This window comes from Fringilla coelebs, assembly GCF_963513975.1.
Source record: "Fringilla coelebs genome assembly, chromosome: 1".
NCBI classification, from domain to species: domain Eukaryota; kingdom Metazoa; phylum Chordata; class Aves; order Passeriformes; family Fringillidae; genus Fringilla; species Fringilla coelebs.
The window spans coordinates 40,102,607-40,125,997 of record NC_140028.1 but is presented as its reverse complement, the minus strand read 5'-3'; the positions used below and the strand labels follow the sequence as shown (position 1 = coordinate 40,125,997).

The window sequence follows — 23,391 nt, the reverse complement described above, 5'->3', positions numbered from 1 at the left end:
CTGTGAAAGTTGTCACTGGAAAGTTGCATAATCAGCAGGCAGATTAATGTACTTAATTTAATGTGCTTAATTTATCAAAGGATCAGGGAAAGCGACAAACAACGTGGGTTCTTGTGAATACCCATGCAAAGGTGTTCCCTCTTCCAGATGATGAGTTTGACCATGAGGTTGAGAACTTGAACACTGAAGTCAAAGCCTTTCAAAGCAGTTGTGACTGGCACAGGAGTGCTCAAGGGTATTTACCTCACCAGCTGCCTTGCTGCTCCACCTCTGTGTTGGACCCTCCCTTGTGAATGTTCAGATCAATAAATAGCCCATGTCCCTATGGATCTGAGCTGAGAGACAGATGCTGGGAGAAACTCAGCTGTCCCAGAGGGGCCTGAGCCTCTCCCTGTGTGCAGAGTGAATGATAAACACTGGTACCCAGGGGAAGAGCCTATCTCCAGACTGCAAAGTCTGCAGCCACAGAGCACAGGTTTGCAGAGTGTGCTCCTGTGAAAACAGTGGTAAGATAGGGAAGGGCTTCTTGATACCTTTTACTGGTCTTATCCTTTTGTGCTGATGGGAGGCTGCCTGGCTGCTTCTCCAGAGGTCTGGGATGTACACCTGGTACCCCAAGCTGAGAAGCCAGAAGCATTGCTCTCCATCTGTGCTCACTCTCACCTCCACAAGCAGACCCTTCTTCAAGTGCAGTCAAATAGGTGGTTGGGACACAGGTGCATCTTCCTCGACTGTCTCACATGGCAGGTCTCAGGACCATTTCCAAGGGCTATCATCATAAGTCTGTCAGAGCTGTGAGGGAACAGGGAAACAATTCAATTCCTGCTGCAGCCCCAGGGGCTGGTGAAGTGAGGATGCCTATGATAATGATTATATTCCTGTGACAGCTGCATGGTACAGATCCTTGGCCATGACTAATTGCCTTTCCAGGGAATGCCTGGAGCTCCTTGGGGGATTCTGTGCTTTTCTGATCCCTGATTCTTCTTGATATCTCCCGACTGAGACAGAGGCAAACCAGAATTCACTTCTTGGGGTGTTTTAGGGTGACTAAGAGGCAGGCAGGCTTAGAAGCAAAAGAAAAATATGGCATGGGGAGGAAGGGAGGAGAAGGGAAGAAAGAAAATCATTGTAAGCCTCTATTGGTTGGGAATCTCAGCTCTTCTTCATAGGACAGATATAGCCTTCCACTTGGTCACCCCCAAAGCCTTGCAGGGCTGCAGGGATGAAACCAAATGGAGACAGTTACAGAGCAGGCTGTGAATCAGGATTTTAACTGATCTCTTTAGAGTGCCCTGGCATTTACCAGCAGAGCCATGTTTTCCTAACAGCTTCAGTGGACCATTGCTTCAGGAAGCGCATGAGGACCCTTTTGACAAAGCAGGAAAGCCCTCAGTTTCTCACAGGGCAGGGAGCAGGGCAGATATCTAATCTCTTGGGAAGCTGCTTGCCCTTAGGGATCTGATCTCACACTGACATCACTCCCAGGGCTGCAGCCTTGATAACATATAAGAAACTCCAGTGTTCCCACAGGTGGAAACCAAGGGAGCCTCTGAGAACCTCTGAGGTCCAAAGCAATTTCATCAGCTTTTGATGAAGCAGTGCCTGTAGTTAAAGAGCAGGCAGGTGTGCAATGCCAGGCAGGAAATGACAGGGCAGTAAAACTTCTTGGTTGTGCTGCTGAACATGTCTAAATGGCCTTGTCCCATGTTTGAAACAGGAAAGGCAGCTGTTATGCAGCACCAGCAGCAATGCTTGGTGAAGAAATTTTGAAAAACAAATCTGCAGCATGCTGTGATTTTTTTTTTTATTATTTCACTTCTGCATTCTCCTTTTCAATTCTAGCCCATAGTTGATAGTGCAAAAAAATTCACTGATGTTTACTCCTGAGAAGTATCTGGGCAGGATCTAGAGGAGCTGTGGCCAGTGGCTGTGTGATACTTCCTGACAGGGTTTTGCCATCCCTATCACCAGCAGTGGCCCCATCAGCTGCCAGTCGGATGGGTCCATGGCCACCAAACTCTATCTGTCCCCAGCACTGTACAAGGGGAAAGCTGGCACAGCCATGAGCACCACAGGCATGGCTGGGGCAGCACAGAGCTCCACAGGCTGAATGGGGTGCAACAGAGCCTCCAGGATAAGAGGGAGCCCTGGGAGGCAAGCGTTTCCTGGGAATATCCCAGTTCTGAGAGAAGAAACATGGAGACTAAACTAAACAGCAAATGTGCAGAGGTACTTCCATCTGATCTGGCAGCATGTGCCAGGCGTGCTGTGGGGATATCACCTCACTGTGTGCAGAGGAAGAGGGTTTGCTGCCTGCCTCACCTGAGTCTGCGGGGTACAGAGAAAAGGAGGGGACAGTAAATCGCTGTAAAGCTAGAGGGGTCCTGGCAGAGGACAGCCCAGCATCCGTGCTGCTCAGTGCAAGCACCCAGGCTGCACCTCATTCCAATACAAGGAGATTTGTTGCCTCACACATGGTTGAACCCCACAGTGGGCTGAGCAGTGAGGCTGAGCAGCTGTACCCCAGGGGTGAGGGCAGTTAGTAGGGGAGCAGGCTGCATCAGAGATTTCTTTAGACCAGCCTGCCTTCTCCTCATTAAACCTGGACCTAGTCCAGCTTAGTCCTGCCATCTCCCTCCAGCACCGGTTCACACACTGGAGGTCTGCGGTTTGCACATGGCAGGAACGGAGGAAAGTGCTGGGTATGACTGACTACAGTTGGGAATTCATAAAGTAGCTAAATTCAGATGGCCATAAAAATTTAGATGACCATAAAATGCTGCTGTAATACGACTCAGAGCCATTTGAGAAGGATCACCCAGTCATAGAAGATGCTGGGGAATGCTTTATAGGTCATAATGAAACAGATGTAATCATTTTGTTTATACTCATCAAGTGCTTTGCTTTATGTTATAGGGAGAAAAGCAGTTATTTTTCTGATATCTTAAATACTGCAAAGTAAAATTAAATACAAGGAGTTGGATTTTGTTTTTTATCTTTGTAGGGTATGCATATTCTGGAAATCAGCCTTTTAATGTCTCTTATGATGAAATATTCCCCAGTGTGATCTGTCCTCACATGGATCTCATCTCAGCGACACAGATGAGGATGCTGCACTCATAATTTAAAGTAAATTAAATCCAGACTTTTTACTGCTGGTAAATTGCCAGAACTGTGCTTAGTTGGACAAGTTTTTGTCACTGCTGTGCTCCAGAATGCATTTCAGTTTCCTCTTGCACATTAAACCTTAATGGTCACCTCAAAAATAATTTGAATGGAAAATTAAAAGTTGGCTGTTTTTTCCTTCCTAGAATAAGGAATCAAAACTGAAGGGATTTGTTTGTTTCTTCAGAACAAAAAGAATAAGCATTAGCATGTACTGCTAACGCAGTAAGTACTCCTTCTAAAGAAACTTCTTTTATTTAAGCATTCAGGCACACCTAATAAAAAGGCACATAAGAAGTAAAATAGAACAATCTGTTGTTATTTAACATGGCAAATACTGTTGAGATACAAACACAGTTAAGTTTTCTCTGGTAACTAAGCAACAGAAGAAAATACCACTTATCTGAATTGCTGTTTATTCTACTGATTTTTAGCTCTGCAGTAGTGATTTTTTATCCTTTACACCTCAAACATAGACAGAACAACTGTTTATGGTATGGCTAAATTGTTTAATATAGTGTTTGATGTAGGGGCAAATTAGACATCAGAATAAATGTCTAGGGCTGTTCCAACTAGCCATTAATGACTTTTGGTCTTCTCACAAGTTCTTCACTGGATTATGCAGCATAAGCAGGCATCCTCTACACACTTAGGCAATTGCAATAAAATGGACTACATGAGGCATGAAATCAGAATAATTTCATTTTTCCAAAGAATGTAAATGGTCTCTTATTCATGTGTATCATCCAAAGGACTTCTTAGATAAAGCACATGGTAACAATGTGGTCTTTGACACTTCTAAACTGAAGACTTTTTTCTAGAGTATATATTATCATCAGATGGATAATTTCATTATGGTGAAAATCTGCAGCAAGTGCTCAGAGCCATAGTCAGACTGGACTCACATATGGCTCTGCACTTGCATATGCACAAACTTGTTGTGCACACTGTGTAAATGAGCAGCAGATGAACATAACTTTTCCAAATCTCAAAAATCTAAATTTATAGCTAAAGATTTTTAAAAGTTATAGGACTGGAAGAATGGAGGTAAAATCAAATAACAAAATTTGGGGTGAGGATCCCAGAGGAGCTCAGAAGACTGGAAGACATTGACTGAGCTAAAGTAGGTGCAGCAAGAGCAGTCAAGTTCCACATGCTTGGAAGCAACATATCCACCAGTAATAAGGGTTTGGTTTCTCTTTTTCACTTATAAAAAGCCTCAGCTATCTGTATGAAAAAGAATGGTGTCTGTGAAGCATAATGGAGCAGCTTCTGAAACAATTTCTTAGAAGCAATAGGCATAGATAACACCCAGATACTAGGAAGTAAATTGGGGAAAAACTCAAGCTCTGTTAAATCGCTGCCAAAAGCATCTTCAGTTTCAATGATACCAGGATATTCACCAAAGGTCTTTTATAAAAGAGTAGATGAATTGTAGGCAGCTGGGAAATCCTTTGCACAGGTGAGAGTGGCACCTAAACACTCTTCCAGAATAACAGACTCTGAGGATTTGTCTCCTGTTTGGTAGGTATTCTGGGAGCCTCCTTGCCTACCTTGTACTGGAGCAAGACCTGGGGAGAAGGTGTTAAGAATAAGGGAGAAAGGAGTCAGAATTTTCTTCACACAAGAAAAAGGCACATGCAATTATGAACTTCTGAAATATCAGCTGGATTTTAGTGTGCTGACTGAAAGTTACACCTTGCTCCTGCAGGAAGGTATTAGGTTGGTCAGCTGCCAACTCCTGAGGAACAAACTCTGTAAGATTATTTTCATTCATCCTAGTTAATCAAGCAGTGGTCATACAGCACTTTAAACATGGAAAGCACTCCTATAAATATTTGATATTATGGTATAGTTGCACCACCTCATCTCAATTAAATACACAAGTGGGCATGCTTTAGTCATAAGTGAATTGTTACCAGAATTATTTCAAATGCATGTATCTCAGTCTATGCTGACCATCCTCAAGATTGGTATATGAATCTGGAGCAAAATGAGGGCTCTTGATTTTGGAAATACTGGAGAGCCACTGTCTTATCAGAATGAATGTTTCTTTCCCTATGACTGAAATACATTTTTTTCCCAAATACAGATGTAGGCAATTTTTTATTTTTATTTGTCTTGCATCTCAGACCCTGTTGTGGACATAAGGAGTAGCCTGCTTTTCTGTTTGTCTCTTTTACTTTACTGCTTTCCATTATTAATATAATGGAAAAAGAATGTCACTTGGTCTTGTCTCAGATTCACATCCTTAAGGGTTATGCTTTATCAAGGTCCATATACTGTGCTGTGTGATGCACTGAAATAAATTAAGACACTTAAATGCTGAAAAATTCTCTGCTTCCTTCAAAGGTTAAGACATTTAAACTCAAATAACAATACCTATGTTGCCATCTGATTATCAGTGGTACTGCTTCTCACTCCATTGTACTAATTCTGAACATAAACTTCTTCAAATCATAACCCAAGCAGTGGTCTGTCTTCATGAAAATAAAAAAAAAGGAGAGAAAGATCAACAGAAAGAAAAAGAATACTTTTAAAATAGAAAGGTTTTGATATTGCTTTTTCATAGTACATTTCATAGAATCACAGCCTGGAAGAATGGTTTTGGTTGAAAGGGACCTTGAAGATCATCCAGTTCCAATTCCCTGCCATGGGCAGGGACAGCTTCCACTAGACCAGGCTGCTAAAAGCCCCATCCAGTCTGGCCTTGAATATTTTCAGGGGTGGGGCATTTACAGCTTCTCTGGGCAACCTCTTTTAGTGTCTCACCACACTTACAATGAATAATTTCTTCCCTATAACTAATTTAAACCTACCCTCTTTTATTTTGAAGCCATAACCTTCAGCCTCCTTCAGGTACTAGAAGGCCACAATAAGATCTCCTTGGAGCCTCCTCTTCCTCAGGCTGAACAACCTCAACTCTCTCAGTCTGACTTCACAGGAGAGGTTTCATAATCCTCTAACTGCAAAATCTCTAAGCAAACCCGTTATGTCTGAGTTCTTCTACACAAACGAGAGAGCTATGAAATTGTAGGGTCTCTTTGTGGAGTGGGTGAAGTGGTGTCTTTTTATTTGGTTTTACTCTTCTAGTGAAATAAGAGACTTTAAGATAAACTTGATTTATTAGACAAAATAGTTACTTTACTAGATGGCAGTATTATTACCACACTTCCCATTTCTGCTTCTTTTCCCTTTTTTGTCAGGTGCTCTAACTCTCAATTCTTTACTCTTTTCCATCTTTTTTCATATCAATTAAATGCTCTTTGGGAACATGGATGTGTATTTGTAAAGCACCAGCAGAAGACTGTACTTGACTGAATGCAATCACAACCAAAAGAACAACATTCACATCTGCTCTTTCAGGTTCATTGACATCAATTTACCTAAGACATTTTGCAATGCAGAACTCTCTACTATTTTTTCCAATATCTTTCTGGAATAACTGTATATTACAGTCACAACCTGGACTCACATAAAAATGTGAATTTCTACCAAAACAATACCAGAACACCAAAATAGAAAAACCCTTTAAATCAGGAACTACCTCTGACTGTGTCTGTATGGCATTTGCTGACAATAGGCCTCCAGTGAGGTTGTCTGAAGTGGAATTACATAATGCATATATATATATAAAATGGAATGTGTCACTGCTGCAGTGTTAAGCTATATTTGGAATCCACTACAATAAAGCACTTTCTCCCATTTTTTTCTTCTATATTTCACAATCAGGAAAAAAGTGTCTTTGATATATGTATAATTTTATTAGACCTTCTTTTTATTTTAATAACTGCTAATTTGCACACCTAACATCAATTGCTGGTGCAATTAATTGTGGATGCAAATCAGAATGTTTAGCTGGCTAATCACCTGATTGTGCCTATAAATCAGTGACAGTAATTATGTGTGTAAATGTTCATTTCAGCCTGCAATTAATTTGGCCAAAATTGAAAGGACAAAAAAAAAAATCACCCGAGGCTGAAATTTGGTCCCCAGTGTGTAAAAACAGGAAGTATCTTCCCCCTCTCCATCTTGTGTTTAAATTGCAGAGAGCTAAGTAGACAAAGAGCAATGATTCCCCAGTCCCCAATAACTCACTGCCAGTGTTTCACAATAAAGTGCAATGGGAGAGGAAATATTTCCATACGGGTTCATTAATCACAACATATTTGCCATGCACAGCCACTCTGCAGAGCAGGTAAAGAACCCTAGGGGTCCTCACCTGCCACAGTATGTCATTTTTGTAAAAGGAAAAGTATTTTTTGTACAAATGCTGTAGAACTGAAGTTGCAGATGGCTCCACTGGCAGAGCTAGAGCCTCCTGGCACAGCTTTCAGCAGCCACAGCTCCTTTAGGAATTTACAGCAAAGGTTAGTGATATCTTAAAAGAATGATGTTGAAGATGCTGTCTGGTCCCATTATGTGCAATATTCCAAGGTGTGCCCCCTGGGAGGACATGCTAGGCAGGACAAACCAACCTCACCCAAACAATAAACTGTAGAAGGAAATAAAAGCCTTACCTGTCCCTGTTGTGCTGCAGGACTTTAATGAGAGGTCTAGGAACAATTAAATGGATCGTGACTGAGAACCTGTGGGTCCAATGGACCCCATTAACAGAACTGTGCGGCACAAGATGCCTTTCCAGCTCAGTGGCTTTCAGGTCTGGGCAGCAGGCCATTCCACTTTACCTAACCCCAAAGACACCAGAGAGGCCCAGTTATGCCATCACACTCTGACCCATCTAGACCTGCTCAGTGTTTTGCATGAAAGTTACAGTTGGTGTCTTGTTTACTGTACCTCTGTGGTCTCAATCTCTGAGCAGTTCATTGCTGCTTCACTCCCACACGGGACTTTGATAAAATTCAAAGCCACCTGGTGTGATTTTAATTTAAATGTGAGTTTAATGTGTTTTCCTTTTATATTGCTGTGATGTGCATTGTCAAGAGAAATGCTGCAGGCTCAGATCTGTCCTCTCAGCTGTTTCTCTGTGCTACTCCCTGGTTTTGTCTGGTGAATATTCCTGAATAAAAACTGCTGCTCTGCATAGAGTGTGCATTGGGTACTAGGGTGCATTGGGTCATTCTTCAAGGGGGCAACCAAGTCTTGGGCTCTTTGCCATTCAAAAGCCAAAAGTCTTCTCATCAGCATAAAACACCTCCAGAGTTACAGCTGAGCAGAGGTTAGAGGTTGCATGCAGCCTTTGTAAAAGGAAATTTCACAATTCACCATGATCCACCAGTTTGGAAAAGAGTTTTAAGACAAGAATTTGGGGGAAGAAGAAATACTGAAATACTTTATATTAACTAATTAAAGCAATTCATATTGAAAGTGGTTAAAATTTACTGAACTTTTTCTAATTATAAAATAGGATCTCACTTTAAAAAAATTGCTGTGAAAACATATTAAAAATATCATAAGAAGATGGTGTCAGGAACAGGATATGAAAGATACCTCAAGAAAAACAGAAACAAAGATCCATATCAGTTAGTAGCCCCCAGGCTACTGCTATAGGACACAAGGCACCCTGATGCAAGACAATACCTTAATCTTCAAAATTTTTCATTAAGTGAGACTGGAGATTTTTTTTCAACCGGCCTTAATTAGTTTGGAACTAAAATTGCAGGAACAATGTGGGAACTTTTCTGACACAGAATATCTGAGGCCAGATCAGAAAAACAGAGCAGATCAAAGGCCACCCAGAGTGATCACTGTGCTGTGACTCAGGTGTGTCGTGGGAGGCTGCTGCACACTCTGCAAGGGTCACCACAGGCATCATCACAGCATCTGGGTACTAGCCTTCAGAAGACCTTCCTTGCGTCCTAAAACCACTCATTACTCCTGCACCACCAAAATCTGATTAATGAGCTGGTTGCCAGGTGTTTTTCCTGCAGATTGCACAGGGCACAAGAGCTGAGGGGCTTTGCCTGTTGCTTCCTTTATCTGCTGGTTACTACGGGGAGCAGCAGCAGCAGCAGCCTGTTGGGTTCCTGGCTTCTGCTGCTGCTTACTGCTACTGCTGCATGGGAGCTACCATAGTGAGTCATTTCTGATCTCCAAGGGAGCCCACAGCCACATCTCCACACCTTCTAAAATAGGAACTCACAGCTACATCTTCTCTCTGACTTAAATAATCAAACTACGAGAAAAAAAACCACGATACATTTGGCAGTATCTGAAATGCTCAGTGTATCAGATGGGTGGGAAAGAAGGACATAAAGTTCTGCCACAGCAGAGCTACAGGCTAAGACCACCTCAGAGTTGCAGTGCAGGTGGTCCTCCAAGTCCTAATACAGCCATACAGAAAAAGATGAGTTCTTTGCAGGTTCTAATTAAAGAGTCCATTTTGTTCCTCTCATTATTTGCAAAACCTCTGAGGAAGGCCATATAATCAAGAGATCACCTGTATATTTCAAATTAGAAAACTGGGTCCTTGAAAGAAATAGTATTTAACAAATAAGTCAATGCTAAGCTTTTTAATGGCCTTAAAAAGGTCTTGTCTTCAGTTTAGTTTACTCTTATCACATCAACTATTAAAAATTGAAATACAATGATCTTTTTAAGTAAAGGTTCATTATTTTGAAGTACATTGAACAAAACATGGTTTGCAAGCAGAAGTACAACCCATAAAATATCATCCTGTTCTTCTGTAACCACTCTCTTTCACTTCCAGGTATTTTCACACCATGTACTTGGGTATCCGGAGTCGACAGTGTGGAGAGAATGACAGATGGCGGTTTTATTGGAAAATGGTGTATGAGTATGCAGATGTGAGTATGCTGCATTTGCTAGCCACCTTTCTGGAAAGTGCACCACAGCTGGTCCTGCAACTCTGTATTGTTGTACAGACTCGTACACTCCAGGCTCTCCAAGGTAGGGGTTCATTTAATCTATTTATTTTTTATAGTTTTTGGAAGATGTAATTTCTACACATACATATTTATCCTTCATTCAGACTGCTGTGTGCCTTGTAGTCCTGGCATAAGAGCAGATCTTGCCTGCTAGCTGCTATTTAGCTGTTAACAATAAGTCTGTCAAGAAAGCCTGTGTTATTAGAGGTTTTTTTAGCCTTTCTTAATGGCCCTGGGTTGTGGGTAGGATTTAAAATGTTTTGCTTTCTGCATGTCCTCGTAATAGAAGAGCTCTTCTGATTATCCACTGGGCCAATGTGAAAATTGCATCAATCAAACTATTACTCTTCTCCCTATGCTTTTCTCTGTGAATGTTCAAAACCCTGCAAACTGCAGTAATGAGGTTCATGTGGCATTATGCAAAGCAGGAGACGGCGCAGGAGATAACAGCAATTCTGTGAAGATAATGCCAATGTTTATGCCCATCAGCTCTCGGCCGTGCTCACCTGAAATAATACAAATCATCTCTCCACCAGTACTCATTCCTTCACACTCTGGGTTTCCTTCTAAGGTTGATGCTTTCAGCAAGTGTGGTTACTTCTTTAAAATGCATCCGTATGTCCTGCTATATGGCTTTGTCAGTCAGTGATACAGATATTGGAATATCTCACGCACTATTGCTTTTTTCATGCTGCTTTTGGCTACCTGACAGCTGTCCTTTTGTATTGTGCCATTGTTTTGCCTTATAGCTGCACCTGGACGGAATTTTTTAGCAAGGGAATGAAGCGAATGAGAACTTGGAATCCAGAAGGTGACAAAAATGCCATGAGGCAGTGAGGAGTGAAGGGAGGAGGGGAGAATGAAAGGGACAGAGGGAGGAAAGAAATGCAGAATTTTGTCATTTGCTTTTAAGGAACAGCCCGTGTGCTTGTACCAATGTACAAGAAGAAAATGTGACAGCTCCTTGCTCCAAGAAAATGTTGGGTCTGGTTAGCTTATTATGAGTAACATGCAGTGAGTCTGATTGGCTAAAAAAGGATTGGGCACAAAGTGGGTAACTGTGTGAAGATCTTGATCCTGGGCAGTTTCCTGTGGATAAATCAGAGGCTTTACTTTTATTCTGAACTGTCATGTAGTAAAGAGCTGTACTTCTTCCTGTGTTTCTGTTTCATTAGATCTAAAACTCTGCCACCTTCATGGGAAAAGAAAACCAAAGTTTCTGTTTTAATTAGTTGGTACTCTGTACAAGGAAGTTTGCCTATGCACTTCCTACTGCAATTTCTCAAAATGATAAGGCCCCACTCATTCCAGCTGTTATCATTGTGGAGAAGGTATTATCACTTCAAGATTTGTCTCCCCAGAAAAAGTGAGTCCAGACAAAGACTTAGGAGAAGAACACAGGCAGAATACTATATGGTCAGCTGTAATTTAGCTATCTTCATAAACTATTAATACAGAATGCCTCTCATCCTCATTTTAGTGCAATAACAGATCTCTCTCTGAGAAATGAGCCTGGTGAGTAGACACTAAGCCTGTGATACACTCTGAAAGTGATTGTTAATTAGAGAAGACCTGAAATGCCTCAATTTAAAAGGCAAAAATGGTTCCTGCACCCTGCAATCAGCTCTGTGAAACCTATATATCAGAAACCAGAAAGCAATAAAACTATAATTATGAATTTCAGCTGAGAAGGTTGAAGGTATCTACTTATGCTCTCTTCCCCCATATATTTTCCAGCTTCCACAGAGAAAAGGATCCATTTAAAAAAGCTAAGACAATTAAACAAGGTGCTAGATTTTCTTAAACAGTAGTACTATTATACTCTCATGATAAAAGCTAATACGTTTTAGCATCTTGCCAGCTGTGAAAATCCTTTCTCTGTTTTCTCTCCTTTCTTAAAGAAATGATACAGCTAATGCATTGCACCATAGGATGGTGGATTAGCTGTGAGGCTGCATAAGAGGAGCATAATTTTTCTCTGTGGTATCATGCTACAAATGGATGTTTTAAAAGGCCCAGACATAAGGTATTTGCTTCAGCCAACTATCTGCTCACTGAGCCTCTTAGAGAGATTTGCAGCATGGGTCAATAAACAGGGTGTTTAATTGATTTTCTTTGTTCAGGGAATGCTACTGTTTTTTTATTGTTTTTGTTGTTTTTTTAGTTCTCCGTCCCACAGGACAAAGTCATTATGAGTATTGTTAAGTGACATAGCTGATCCATGTTCTTAAGAGTTTATGACTTTCACAAACCAGAAATTTGGCATGGGAAATAAATGGTCTGTTAGCGGGGTATGTCTAATATTAATCCATCAATTACTGCAAGAAAAACTTTTTAGCATTTTTATTTATGAAATTCTATATTTTCAATTCCAAATGCAATGAAATAGCATTATTCCCAACAGGAGAATGCTATCAGCGTTAGTGAAGATAGCAAGTTTTGTAATTGGTGTTGTCTTGGTTCAGACCATTTCTTATTTCGGTAACTAAGCCTTGCTAATCAAGGGAAGAAATATGTGCAGACCTGTACATGGATCTTTATGGGGATCATGAACAATATTGTGCAATACCTGCAAACCCTTCCCCTCAGTCTCGCATGCACTGCAGTAAAGACCACTTCAAAAGCCCTGAGGATACACCACAGGGATCCTTTAGCACTTGCCTGGGCTCCCCAAGCATGAATTTTAAAACTGCAGTGTAAGCTTCTAGCAAGGATTGTGTACCCCTGCACCATGACCCTGCAGCAGAGCAGGGCTTGTGCGGGAGGCCATTGACAGACCTTACGGAGCATCATCTCCCTTCTGCATCCTCATCCGAGTAACACTAACACAATAGCCAAATTATCATCCAAATCCCTGATTCTTCTTCAAGATTTCATCAAAACCGGCACATTTAGATGTAATGTTCATTCTTATTTGGCCTGCAACCAGCAGCCAGGTCTCACCTGAGTGGAAGGAGTGGGACTGCTTGTGGGGGAAGCTGATGATTTCTAGGTGCAAAGTTCTCAAGAAGATGAACAGCTTCAGTTTGGCAGTGGACTAAACTGGGGCTGTGCTAATACCCCTACTACCTCCACCTTTTCCATCTGGTGATTCCTTTGATTTTGAAGAAATGTCTGATCTCTAGAAGACTGACTGATGTGCCTCAAAATAGGTAATTTTCCTCACAGGAATCTGTTCCTCCTGCCTTTGCTCTGAGCACAGCCGAGCTTCCTGGGACAGGGGAATATCAGCAATGGGTAATGCCAGCCCTGGGAAGGCAAGGGAGGACATGGCATCAGGGTAAGGAAGGAAGGCCAGGGCTGTCCCTTTGTGTGACACCTCATCTTGGAGTCCTGCCACCAGACTAGCAGCCATCCCTTGGCAATCTTCTTTTACTTTCTTCAGTTTTCCCACTATGCTGTTTGACTTTAGGAAGGCTTCTCATCTTAAAATGAGTAAACTCCCAGCAAGAAAAAAAATCCTGCTGACCATCTGATTGGAAAGAGACTCCCATCATACAGTTATCATACAGATACTACTTTCCTATTCAAGGTATGGTGTTCTAACCACACCTAGATGAGCAGATAGACAAGATTACTCCCTGGATTTACCACAGATTTCATTATTTATACTGTATTAATTAACACATTGCTTAAATTATAGATTAGCTTCTCGTTCCTGTTTACTGCATTGACAATTTTTTCTTCATCAATGCCTGGGAGGTTTGTTCTGGCTTCTCCATACAGTGCTATTAATCAAAGTCTCTATCAAAGTTTAATCAAAATCTAATCAAAGTTTATGTCATATAAAGCTGCATTTCTTAATGGGGACTGGCAGTAGTGCCAGAAGCAAAACAAAAAGTTCAGACCAGTTTATAAATTCATCAAGTTTCATTGAAGTCACCGCACACCACAGAGAGACTGGATTCTGCTGAAAATGCATTTCCAGGAAATCTCCCTGGCCAAACTTTTTCAAATTTTCTACCAACTCTGTTGGAAACCCTACACTGTTTATATGCTGACACCGCAGCCAGTATACAATGTTTACAGTGCCACCAAGCACCATTCTCCAGTGTTTCTACTCCAAACAAATTGCTGCTCCTGCCTGAGCTGAAGAAGAAGCTCAGAGATTTGATAGCAGTTTATGACATGGCTGATAGGTTCTAACTTTATCTGGCAGAAGCAAATTATGTTGCTCACTAGTTGTTTATAAAAATCCTCTGGCAAAACTCAATGTTGTGCATCAGGAATTCAGACTTTTCATATCAGCACAGTAAACTGAAAATCATTTAAGTCTGCAATTTTTTTTGTGAACAACGTTATGCTTTTGCACAGCTTTTCTTTTTTTTGTTACCTTCACAACAATTTTGGATTGCTCTGTAAAATGCTGCCTACATTTGCAGTGCCCTATAAATAAATAAATAAATAAATAAATGAAATAATTCTGATGCAATACTTTATACAATTCAATGTGTATTTGTATGGAAATCAGGTGCAGCACTTGAGTTCTGGGCAAGTTGCCATTACTTTTCTCCGTGTTGTCAAGGTACTGCACCACTGCAGTCCAGCCCCCAAACTTTCCACAGAGAAACTAAACCAGAGCAACCTACAGTTACAGATTCTGCTTGATACTTGGCAAAACACATTTCCAGTGACAAGGATCAGCAAGTATGATATACTACAGAGTATATAATGTGTTTTCTGGAAATTACTCTTAAACTGATCTGCAGGTCTTTTTGCAAATTTTAAAAATGTTATCTTGTGCTCATTAGGATAGAGGCATCATATTAGCATACCCTTGTTTCTGATAGTCCAGGAGAGAACTTCCTGAAGGCGATCATGTCATATAATCCATTTCATGATCAGATTACAATCTTAAAGTTTGCAATTAGCAATCTTAAAACTAGTTATAACCTTAGCATCTAATGTACCAGTTGAAAGTTTAATTCTCTGATTGATATAGACCTGCTGATGCCTGTCCTGACTTTTTAATTTTATCAGCAGTCTGCTCATTTTTATTCTAGTGCCATTCCTGTTTTTACAGTTGTTCATTAAGGAAATGGGGTTCATACAATTATATAGCCCATTTCTGTCCCTCAGTCCTGCTTTTAAGAACTTCTGATCCATTGCAGTATTTCAATCAGTATAAGAGAACTGCCAACACCTCAAAGATAATTATGTTTTCTTAAATGTCGTAAAAAAAACCCAGTCAATACAAATAAAAATAAATAAAAATAATTACAATTTTTTAAAAATATTTTTAAAAATTGAGAGCCTCCACTGCAGGGAAAAGCAGTCAGACTTCAGCCAATATTTTTTTATTACCAGTCATCCCAAATATGTATCCTTCCAGACAAGGAATTGCACTGCTTTCCCCTGCCCAATGGGACTGTTGTGAGTGGCAAATGGGATTGGGGAATAAGAAATACTTTGATGGAAAAGTGGAATCATTCCTCCTGCTGTGCATTCTTTCGTCTCATGAGGTTCGGGATTTTCTTCATAGACTTTTTCTTCCTCAGTCCCAGTCTGAATTCATCTTTGGTGTATACAGATGACCAAGACTGCACAGAAGACTCCACATGACATTTATCCAAAGCTCCCATATTTCTCATGGCAATATTTCACTAGGTATGATCTAGGGTTGTAATTCCCTGTTCACTCAGGTATTGAACTAGTTAATTCTAGTTATTTCATGATCCTTTAGAACTCACAGGCTCTTCTAGTGTCATGTCACTCTGATGAGGCTTCAAGTCTGCAAGGTGCCCCTGATTTTTCCATCTATCACTCTCCTTTCCTGCATTGACAATATCTCCCAAACACTTACTAGTACATTTTGTTTTAAACAAAGGTCATTAAAAGAAGTGTTCAGACAAGTTTGGTTCCAAGTGTAATCAGTATTGAAAAAGTAAGAACAACTCTACTCCACCTCAAGGGTTCCTTATTAGCATTTTAACATAATCTGCAGTATCTTTCTTTAATTAGTTCCTTTACCTGCCTTATTTCTCTTCTGCTATTCCCTAACCTCTCAAGCATCACCAGCACTTTCCCATTAGCGTTGTAGTCACTGTTCTGCCATTTGATAGATTAGCTCTGCCACATTTTCCTTGTAGAGAAAGGGGTTATAAAAGAAAGCTATTGAGCTATTCTAGACTCTAGCTCTCCTATGACCTACTTCATTTTTAATGTATCTATTCTTTTTCATACGCTTCCATGTTTCAAGTCCAGGTTGGACAGGGCTGTGAGGAATCTGATGTTCCTGAAAGTTGTCCCTGCCCACGGCAGAGATTTGGAACTAGAAGACCTCTAAGGTCCCTTCCAGCCCAAGCCCTCCTATGGTTCTAGATTTACCTTTGGTTTCAGTTAGTTATTGCTTTAAAAGCTGCTCTAAAGCTTTGTGTTGTATTGAAGCCTACATTGTAGCCCTGCTTCAGCCACATACTTGTGAAATGCCTCCTTTTCAGTCACGTGGCATCACTTCTGAGTGGGGATAGTTAAGATGCTTCTCACCAACAGCAGGATTTCATACACTGGCTGATTTTGAATTCTGAGACAGAAGTTTCATTGCATTGGGTGGAAACAAGGAACTTCCAGTTTTGCTTCCATCTACAGTAATACAAATTTCCTTTCTGTTTTATTTTCTATCAACTGGCTCTGTCTTTGAGCTCTTATTTCAAGAGCCTTTATGGAAAATTGAGCTATACATCACAACCTTTATTGCTCATCATTCTTTTTTTTATTTCCATCAAAGAACCATTTCTGAGGTAGGTTTTGAGGCTTTTTTTTCTGAAAGTTTTTGGGTTTCAGTGTTCAAAAGCTCCAGAAATCCTTCTGTGCTTTGCCTCAAAGAAAATCCAAGTCTCCCCACAGAGAAGTGGGGAACAGAACAATTAACTTCTGCTGCCTTCACTCATTTCTCTAAAATTCTGTTAGACTTACTAAGAGATCTATTTTTGTTTATCCCTCCATTGTATATAAATTAAACCAACATTTATGTGATTCAATGCTATTTTGCTGCAATTAGATGTCCTGTAACAACCTCTATACTTTCCATAACTAAGTTTAGAAAGAATCCTCTCTTCTTTCTCTCAGAAAAGCTGTCAGTTGTCACACCCTGGAATATCTGGGCTGCCTTCAGCAGCACTTGTTCTCCAGCCTATATCTGACAAATCAGAGGCTGCCATAACAAGACAATTCTGTGCAGAATTTCTCCCTGTAATAATGGTTTGAACAGCTCAATCCATATCCAAATTTAACTCTGGAATTCTACAGCAGACTCTAACAACTACCCACTATCTTTCCCCAAAGTGATTTTGTATGCAAACAGAATCTGTTTTATCAGGGAACCCTTTCTGAAACATCCTGCTGTCATTCCATTCACACACACTGCTTTTGCCATTATTTCCATCTTTTCTGAATACCAGCTGTCTTTCAGCACCCATGTCCACAGAGTGATTATGAGGCCATGGGTGTTTCTGTAACCCTACAGGTCTTTTTGTAACCCTATAATGCTTTATGTCCTGTGTTTATTTCCTGATGTCCAGTCCCTGTCCATTCATCTATCTAAAAGTATGATGCATCAATACAATTTGTAAAAGCAAGAGGAAATGTACATAGGCATTGTCTTAGCAAACCCATTTTACAGGACCTCAACCCCTGAAAGTCAACCATAGATGACTAGTGAATATTTTTATTTTTTCTGTTTAACTGCAGTAAGATAACCCTAATTTCTCTTGCAGCATTAGTAATGGGGGGAACTGCATCAAATATTTTTTCATAGTACTATGTTCTGGTGACTCTGTTTTATACTGAGTTTATGCTGATATCTTTATCTTTGTTTATTACCTATTAACTGGTCGTTAAAAGACTAGAGGATCACACATCACTATGTAGACATATAACTGTGAGTTTGAATTATTATGAAAAAAAAATTTCATTTGTGAAGCTTGGCCACTCATTGAACATTTTTTTTCCACTCATTACATCATAGGAAAATGAATAAACTATTCAGGTCATTCTGGGTGAATAGGAATAAGGCTTCATAACATACCAGCATAACATGTTCATATGTAATTTTAATAGAAAAAAAGTCATTAAAAACAGTATTAAGAAGATTTAGTATGCATTTTACTGCTATTTTTTTTTTGTCCTCATTCTTCTCACATTAGCTATCCTAGCTACATTTGCAGATAGAGGTGCCTCTAGCTAAGCTTCAAAAACCTGTTGGAAGGTCTCAGTAAATCAGCTGGTTACCAGAGATAGTAGGTAGGCACCTCCTTCACTAAATTTTGAAAAATCATTACATATATTTAGATATTTGAACACAACTTCAGGTAAATATTTTTTCATACCCTAGAGGTATTATGCCAGTCTGAAAGAAAAGAATTATGAGTGGTTTTATAAACTTACATTTGCATAGGAATATAATTTAAGGATTGGTTTTTCAAGGCTTTTTGATGCAGTTTGTTCAAGCACTGAACTGATAATCTCCCCTCTGGGTGGTATTTCCAGCTCAGACCAATTGACTGTCTTGTCACAGAATGAAAGAATAAGATAGGTCAAAGGGTCCTCAATCAATCATCTGGTCCAAACCCTTCTGGAGGAACAGCCATGTTCAAAATCGATCAGGTTCCTCAGGGCCATGTCTGTTTGAGGTTTGTGCACTCCTGTGGTTGCTGAGCCCACAGCTGCTTGGGTGAGCTGCACTCAGTGCTCGCCACCCTGGCAAAAACCTCTTTTCTTACAGCAATTCAGATTTTCCCTTGCTGCAATTTTGACTCATTGTGTGTCTCTAAGTTTGAGGGGTTTGTATAATTCTCCTTTTAGGCAGGAGAAAATGGCAATTAGATCTCTCCTCTTGGTTCACAGTCCTCTCTACCAGTCCTCCCTCAGGCTGCACAAACCCAGCTCGGGCACCATAGTCCCTAACATTGTGGCTATAAGTGGGCAAGGGAAGGCTTAGAGATGCTATATACCTGGACTTCTGTGAAGCCTTTGACATGATTCCCCATCACACCCCCCTCTCTAAATTGAAAAAAGATGGAGTTGATGCGTAGACTGCTAGATGGACAAGGAAGTGGTTGGACAGTCACATCAAGAGGGAAGTGGTCAGTGGCTCAGAATCCAGATGGACATCGGTGATGAGTGGTGTTCCTCAGGGGTCCGTACTGGCACCAGTGTTATTTAATTCCTTCATTGAGGACATAGACAAAGGGATCGAGGGCACCCTCAGCAAATTTGCAGATGACACTGAGCTGAGTGATGCAGCTGACACACCTGAAAGGCAGGATGGCATCCAGAGGGACCTGGACAAGCTTGCAAAGTGGGGCCATGAGGAGCTCATGAGGTTCAATAAGACCGGTTGCTGATGCTGGGTCAGGTGGGGTGATACTGGGGTGTTGATACCCCCAGTATCAACATGGGCTGAGGGATGAACAGATCCAGAGCAACCCTGATAAGAAGGACTTGGGGGTGCTGGTGAGTGTGAGGTTAGACATAATCTGGCAATGTGCACTCACTGCCCAGAAAACCAACAATATCCCATGCTGGATCAAAAACAGCATGGCTAGCAGGGTGAGAGAGGGGATTCTGCCCCTCTGCTCTGCTCTGGTGAGATCCCACCTGGAGTTCTGCATCCAGCTCTGGGGTCCACAGCACAGGAAGGACATGGACCTGTTGGAGTGAGTCCAAAGGAAGCCATCAAGTTGGTCAGAGAGATAGAGAACCTCTCCTACAAGGAAAGTATACGAGGATTAGGATTGTTCAGCATGGAAATAGGGTGACCTAGTTGTGGCCTTTCAGTACCCAAAGGACCCAAAGGAGGCCTACAAGGCAGATGGAGACAGACCATTTACAAGAATATGGAGTGACATTCTATGATCCTCTTATTTCAGTGACCCTTCACTGATCTCGCTCCTGTTTGTGACAGTATTCCCAGTATTGGTGGCCCAAAGTGATAGGAACATGCAAGAGTTGTCCTTTGCCTTTCTAAGTGTTTTTGTCATTCCTCTCAGTCTTCTGTGATCCCTCTTCAGGGCAGTCCTGCTCTCCTGTGGATCAGCTGTTCCCCTCTGATGGATCCAGGCTTTAAGGGCATTATGAGCCTGGAGGTATTGTGAAAATAAATTCTTTACTGCTGCAGGGAATGGCCAAAAAACCCAATAAAAATGATTTTCACATTATCTACAGGTTTTTAAATTTAATACTGCTTTCACAAAGCTGTTAATGTATACACAGTGGTAAAGACAGTCTGAGACACAAAGTAGTGCATTTCGTTTCTGCAAGCGTGATATGTTGCCTACACACTGAATTTTATTTGTTGGGGAATGTCAGAAAGTTGGTGGCATATCCTTCTGCTCCCTTTTTGTTGTGCTGTAAGTGAACTTGCCAAGGAAAAAATTTCCAATTTCATTTTTGGATTCCTGTGTTTTTTATGACTGGTACTTTTGCTTGGGGATGAGAAAAAAAGTGATGCATGCTTGGCACAGAAAAAGCTTTCCTGTGTCTAATATAGCAGTGAGAAATTTTAGTCGTGATTGTGTCTTACCCAAAGTCTGCACAATACCTCAAAGATAAGAATTAATGTGAATTCTTCATCATGCAGTGACCTTTAAATCTTCTGTCACAGAGCCAAAGTGCATGTCCAGCTCCATGCCAAAACCACAGATCTGAAATTTTCTGTCATTTTCATTGCTAGTGCATGAGTGCATGTCAGTTTGTTAATCTGCATAATTTCCTTTTTATTTTTGCCAAAACTAACCAGAAAAGTAATCTTTCTTGATGAGAGTGATTTCAGCTATAAGTAGCATGTCAAAGGGGGAATGCTGGTTTTAAAATGTGCCTCGCATGACATCCAAGTTTAGTGGTATACAGAATATACTACAAATGATGAAATTTGTATGGGATTTCATGCTTGTGACTAGTTTTATACATATTGGTATTTTTCAGCTGTATGTTAGATGAGTATCAAGCTGCAAATATAAAAACCACGTTGCATTTTTGCTTTGTGCTCAGAGTTTTGCCAGTATCAGTGAATAACCAGTGTTACAGTGAGACTCAAACAAAAGGTCCAGTCAGGCACAGGAGGTTCACCCCTGTGGGCACCTTCTCACTGAACTCAGCAGAACTGTTTTAATGCATAAAATCTACTTGCTGGGCTGGGATTTATAGGAGCATTGTTCTACAAAAAGGTATTAAGTAGCTGTCTTTTATGTTAAGCATGACATTCTAGCTAACCTAATGGGGATAAAAACCTATTAAGTGTATTTTATTAGTTTTTGGTTTCCTAACTAAATTATAATGAAAATGAATTTAAAATATTTTTCTTTTTCCAGTGGGTGTTATTTCTCACAGTATGTCAGTTAATAAAGTGATAAACTGTGTTCTGTTCTCTGTATATAATGAATACAGTTTAAAAACAAATCATTAACAGCTTTTGTGTTACTGCTGAAGAGAGAATTTCTAGTTTTAGTTTTGAGTGGGGCTTTTAGCATATCATTTATGCATGGGTGGGCAGTGTGCCCTTGGGAGTTAAATAGCTTGGGCAGGAAGAATCTCGTGGTATGAGGTTACTCAATTACTATTGATCCCAGGCCTTTATAGCTAATAGACAGTGCCTCTGTGTGTTCTTCCCCACCCTCTGGACATTTCAAGATGCAGAGGAATTCTTCCATACTCATAATTGAGTCAAAAGTGTGAATTGAATCCTCCCTCAGTGTGACAGCCACAAGTAGTGCTCCCTGTCATCCTCCAGCAGCCCTCCAGGTTTGTCACAGAGTTTTGCAGGAGCTCTGACAGCTGCAGCCTCCCTGGAGCTCCTACCCAGTGAATCAGGGAAGACCCAGGGGCCCCATGGCAGGGTCAGAGAGCAGCCCAGGGACTGATTGGGATCATCCTGCAGGTGCTGGGCCCAGGGACCGTGGGGCTTTCAGGGCTTACGTGTAGCAGAGATCAGCAGCAGCAAACCCCTTCTGCCAGCTGCCGTATCGCTCTGAGCAAGGCTGCTGCTGTGTCCCCGGCTGTGGGGACAACAGAGTGACTCACAAAAAACCTCCCAAATCGCTGCAGTTTTCAGTCTGCAAAGTGAAATAAACTAACCCCCATCTCATGCTTTATGCTGTATTAAAATCTGCATTTGCTCAGGGGCTGCTTCGTGAGCTGTGCTGTCGTCCCCATCACAGGGGCAGTGAATGACGGGGTGTACCCCTCCTTCAGCCATCTGCTGCCACCCCGGCGTCAAAGCCCTCTGAAAGCTTATGCAACTTCAGGCTGTTTTCAGGTTTTAATGAGTGCCCTTGGTGCTCTCATAGTCTCCTTCCTGCCCTCTGGATAAATGTATATTGAGTGATTCATCACCACCAGAAAGGTAGATGAATAGATAGATAGATAGATAGATAGATAGATAGATAGATAGATAGAGCTAGCTAGTTAGACAGACAGACAGAAAAGAGATGTTTGAGCACCATCTAGCTAAACTGGATCTTTGCCAGGTCTCTCGTGCCATAGAAAGGCTCATTTTAAGCTCCTAGGTTAGTCACTCTTGGTAATGAAACTAAATAAGTAAGATGCCCCAAAGCCATAAAAAAATTGAGCTCTAGTGATCTTCTTGATCCTGACCCTAAGTGGCATGGTAACATTTACTCTCTGTATATTCATAGCAGCTTGTCATCCTTAAATATAGCTCAAAACGTAACTGCTTTCCTCAGTAACTGGGCTCTGTGCTGGTTTGGCTCAGCAGAAGGCAGAAAATGTGCAACTTGAGTCCAAGGCAGCAGTAAACTGAAAATGGCTCCCCATGCCTTTTCTACAGACCCACCGTAGTCCCAGCAGATCTCTCTCACGCCATGAGACCAAGACTCTCCTCTAGAGATTTTCAATGATGTATTTTCACCTGCAAGCACAATAGACACTAAAATCATTTGCAGCAGAAAGAAATTCTGCTAGGGGATGAATATTTTATTTACTTTTTCTTGGCATTTCCTTTAAAAAGCGTGATTTTATTTTCCACCCCTATGGAGTCAGTTTTGTTATAAAGAGCACAGAAATGCCTGAAAGTATCTTGAATGGTGATTCAGTAGGAAAGACATGGGGTTACAATCATTTGCTTGAAAAGAAATCCAAAGGTGTTCTCTGTTTTTGAGGGGTTTTCTTTCACTTCCTTGATAATGAGTGTAGCAGCAAAATCAGGAAAACAAGCTGGGAAATTTGCATGATACAGCCATACACCTGGCTGACTCATTGCCACACCTGCTCTGGAGTGGCTCACTTTCAGCCACTTCAATGCCATTCCTTGAGAGGCAGAGCCATGCAAACAAGGGCAGAAACAGGTCTGGCTTTGCAGCAGCAGCACATCCTGTGGCAGCAGCCTTTGGAGCCAGATGGGTTTTCTGAGCAGAGCATAATG

At 41.1% G+C, this 23,391-nt stretch overlaps 1 protein-coding gene across 1 annotated transcript in view; it reads left to right on the top strand.

Annotated features, from left to right (window-relative positions):
- Nucleotides 1–23,391, top strand: part of XKR4 (XK related 4) — a gene marked incomplete at both ends in the record, with an annotated part of 210,682 nt that overhangs the window by 127,070 nt on the left and 60,221 nt on the right. Inside the window, one exon of the mRNA XM_084203601.1 lies at nucleotides 9,836–10,035. Coding sequence (XP_084059727.1) covers nucleotides 9,836–10,035 — 200 coding nt within the window. The remainder of the gene's footprint in view (nucleotides 1–9,835; nucleotides 10,036–23,391) is intronic.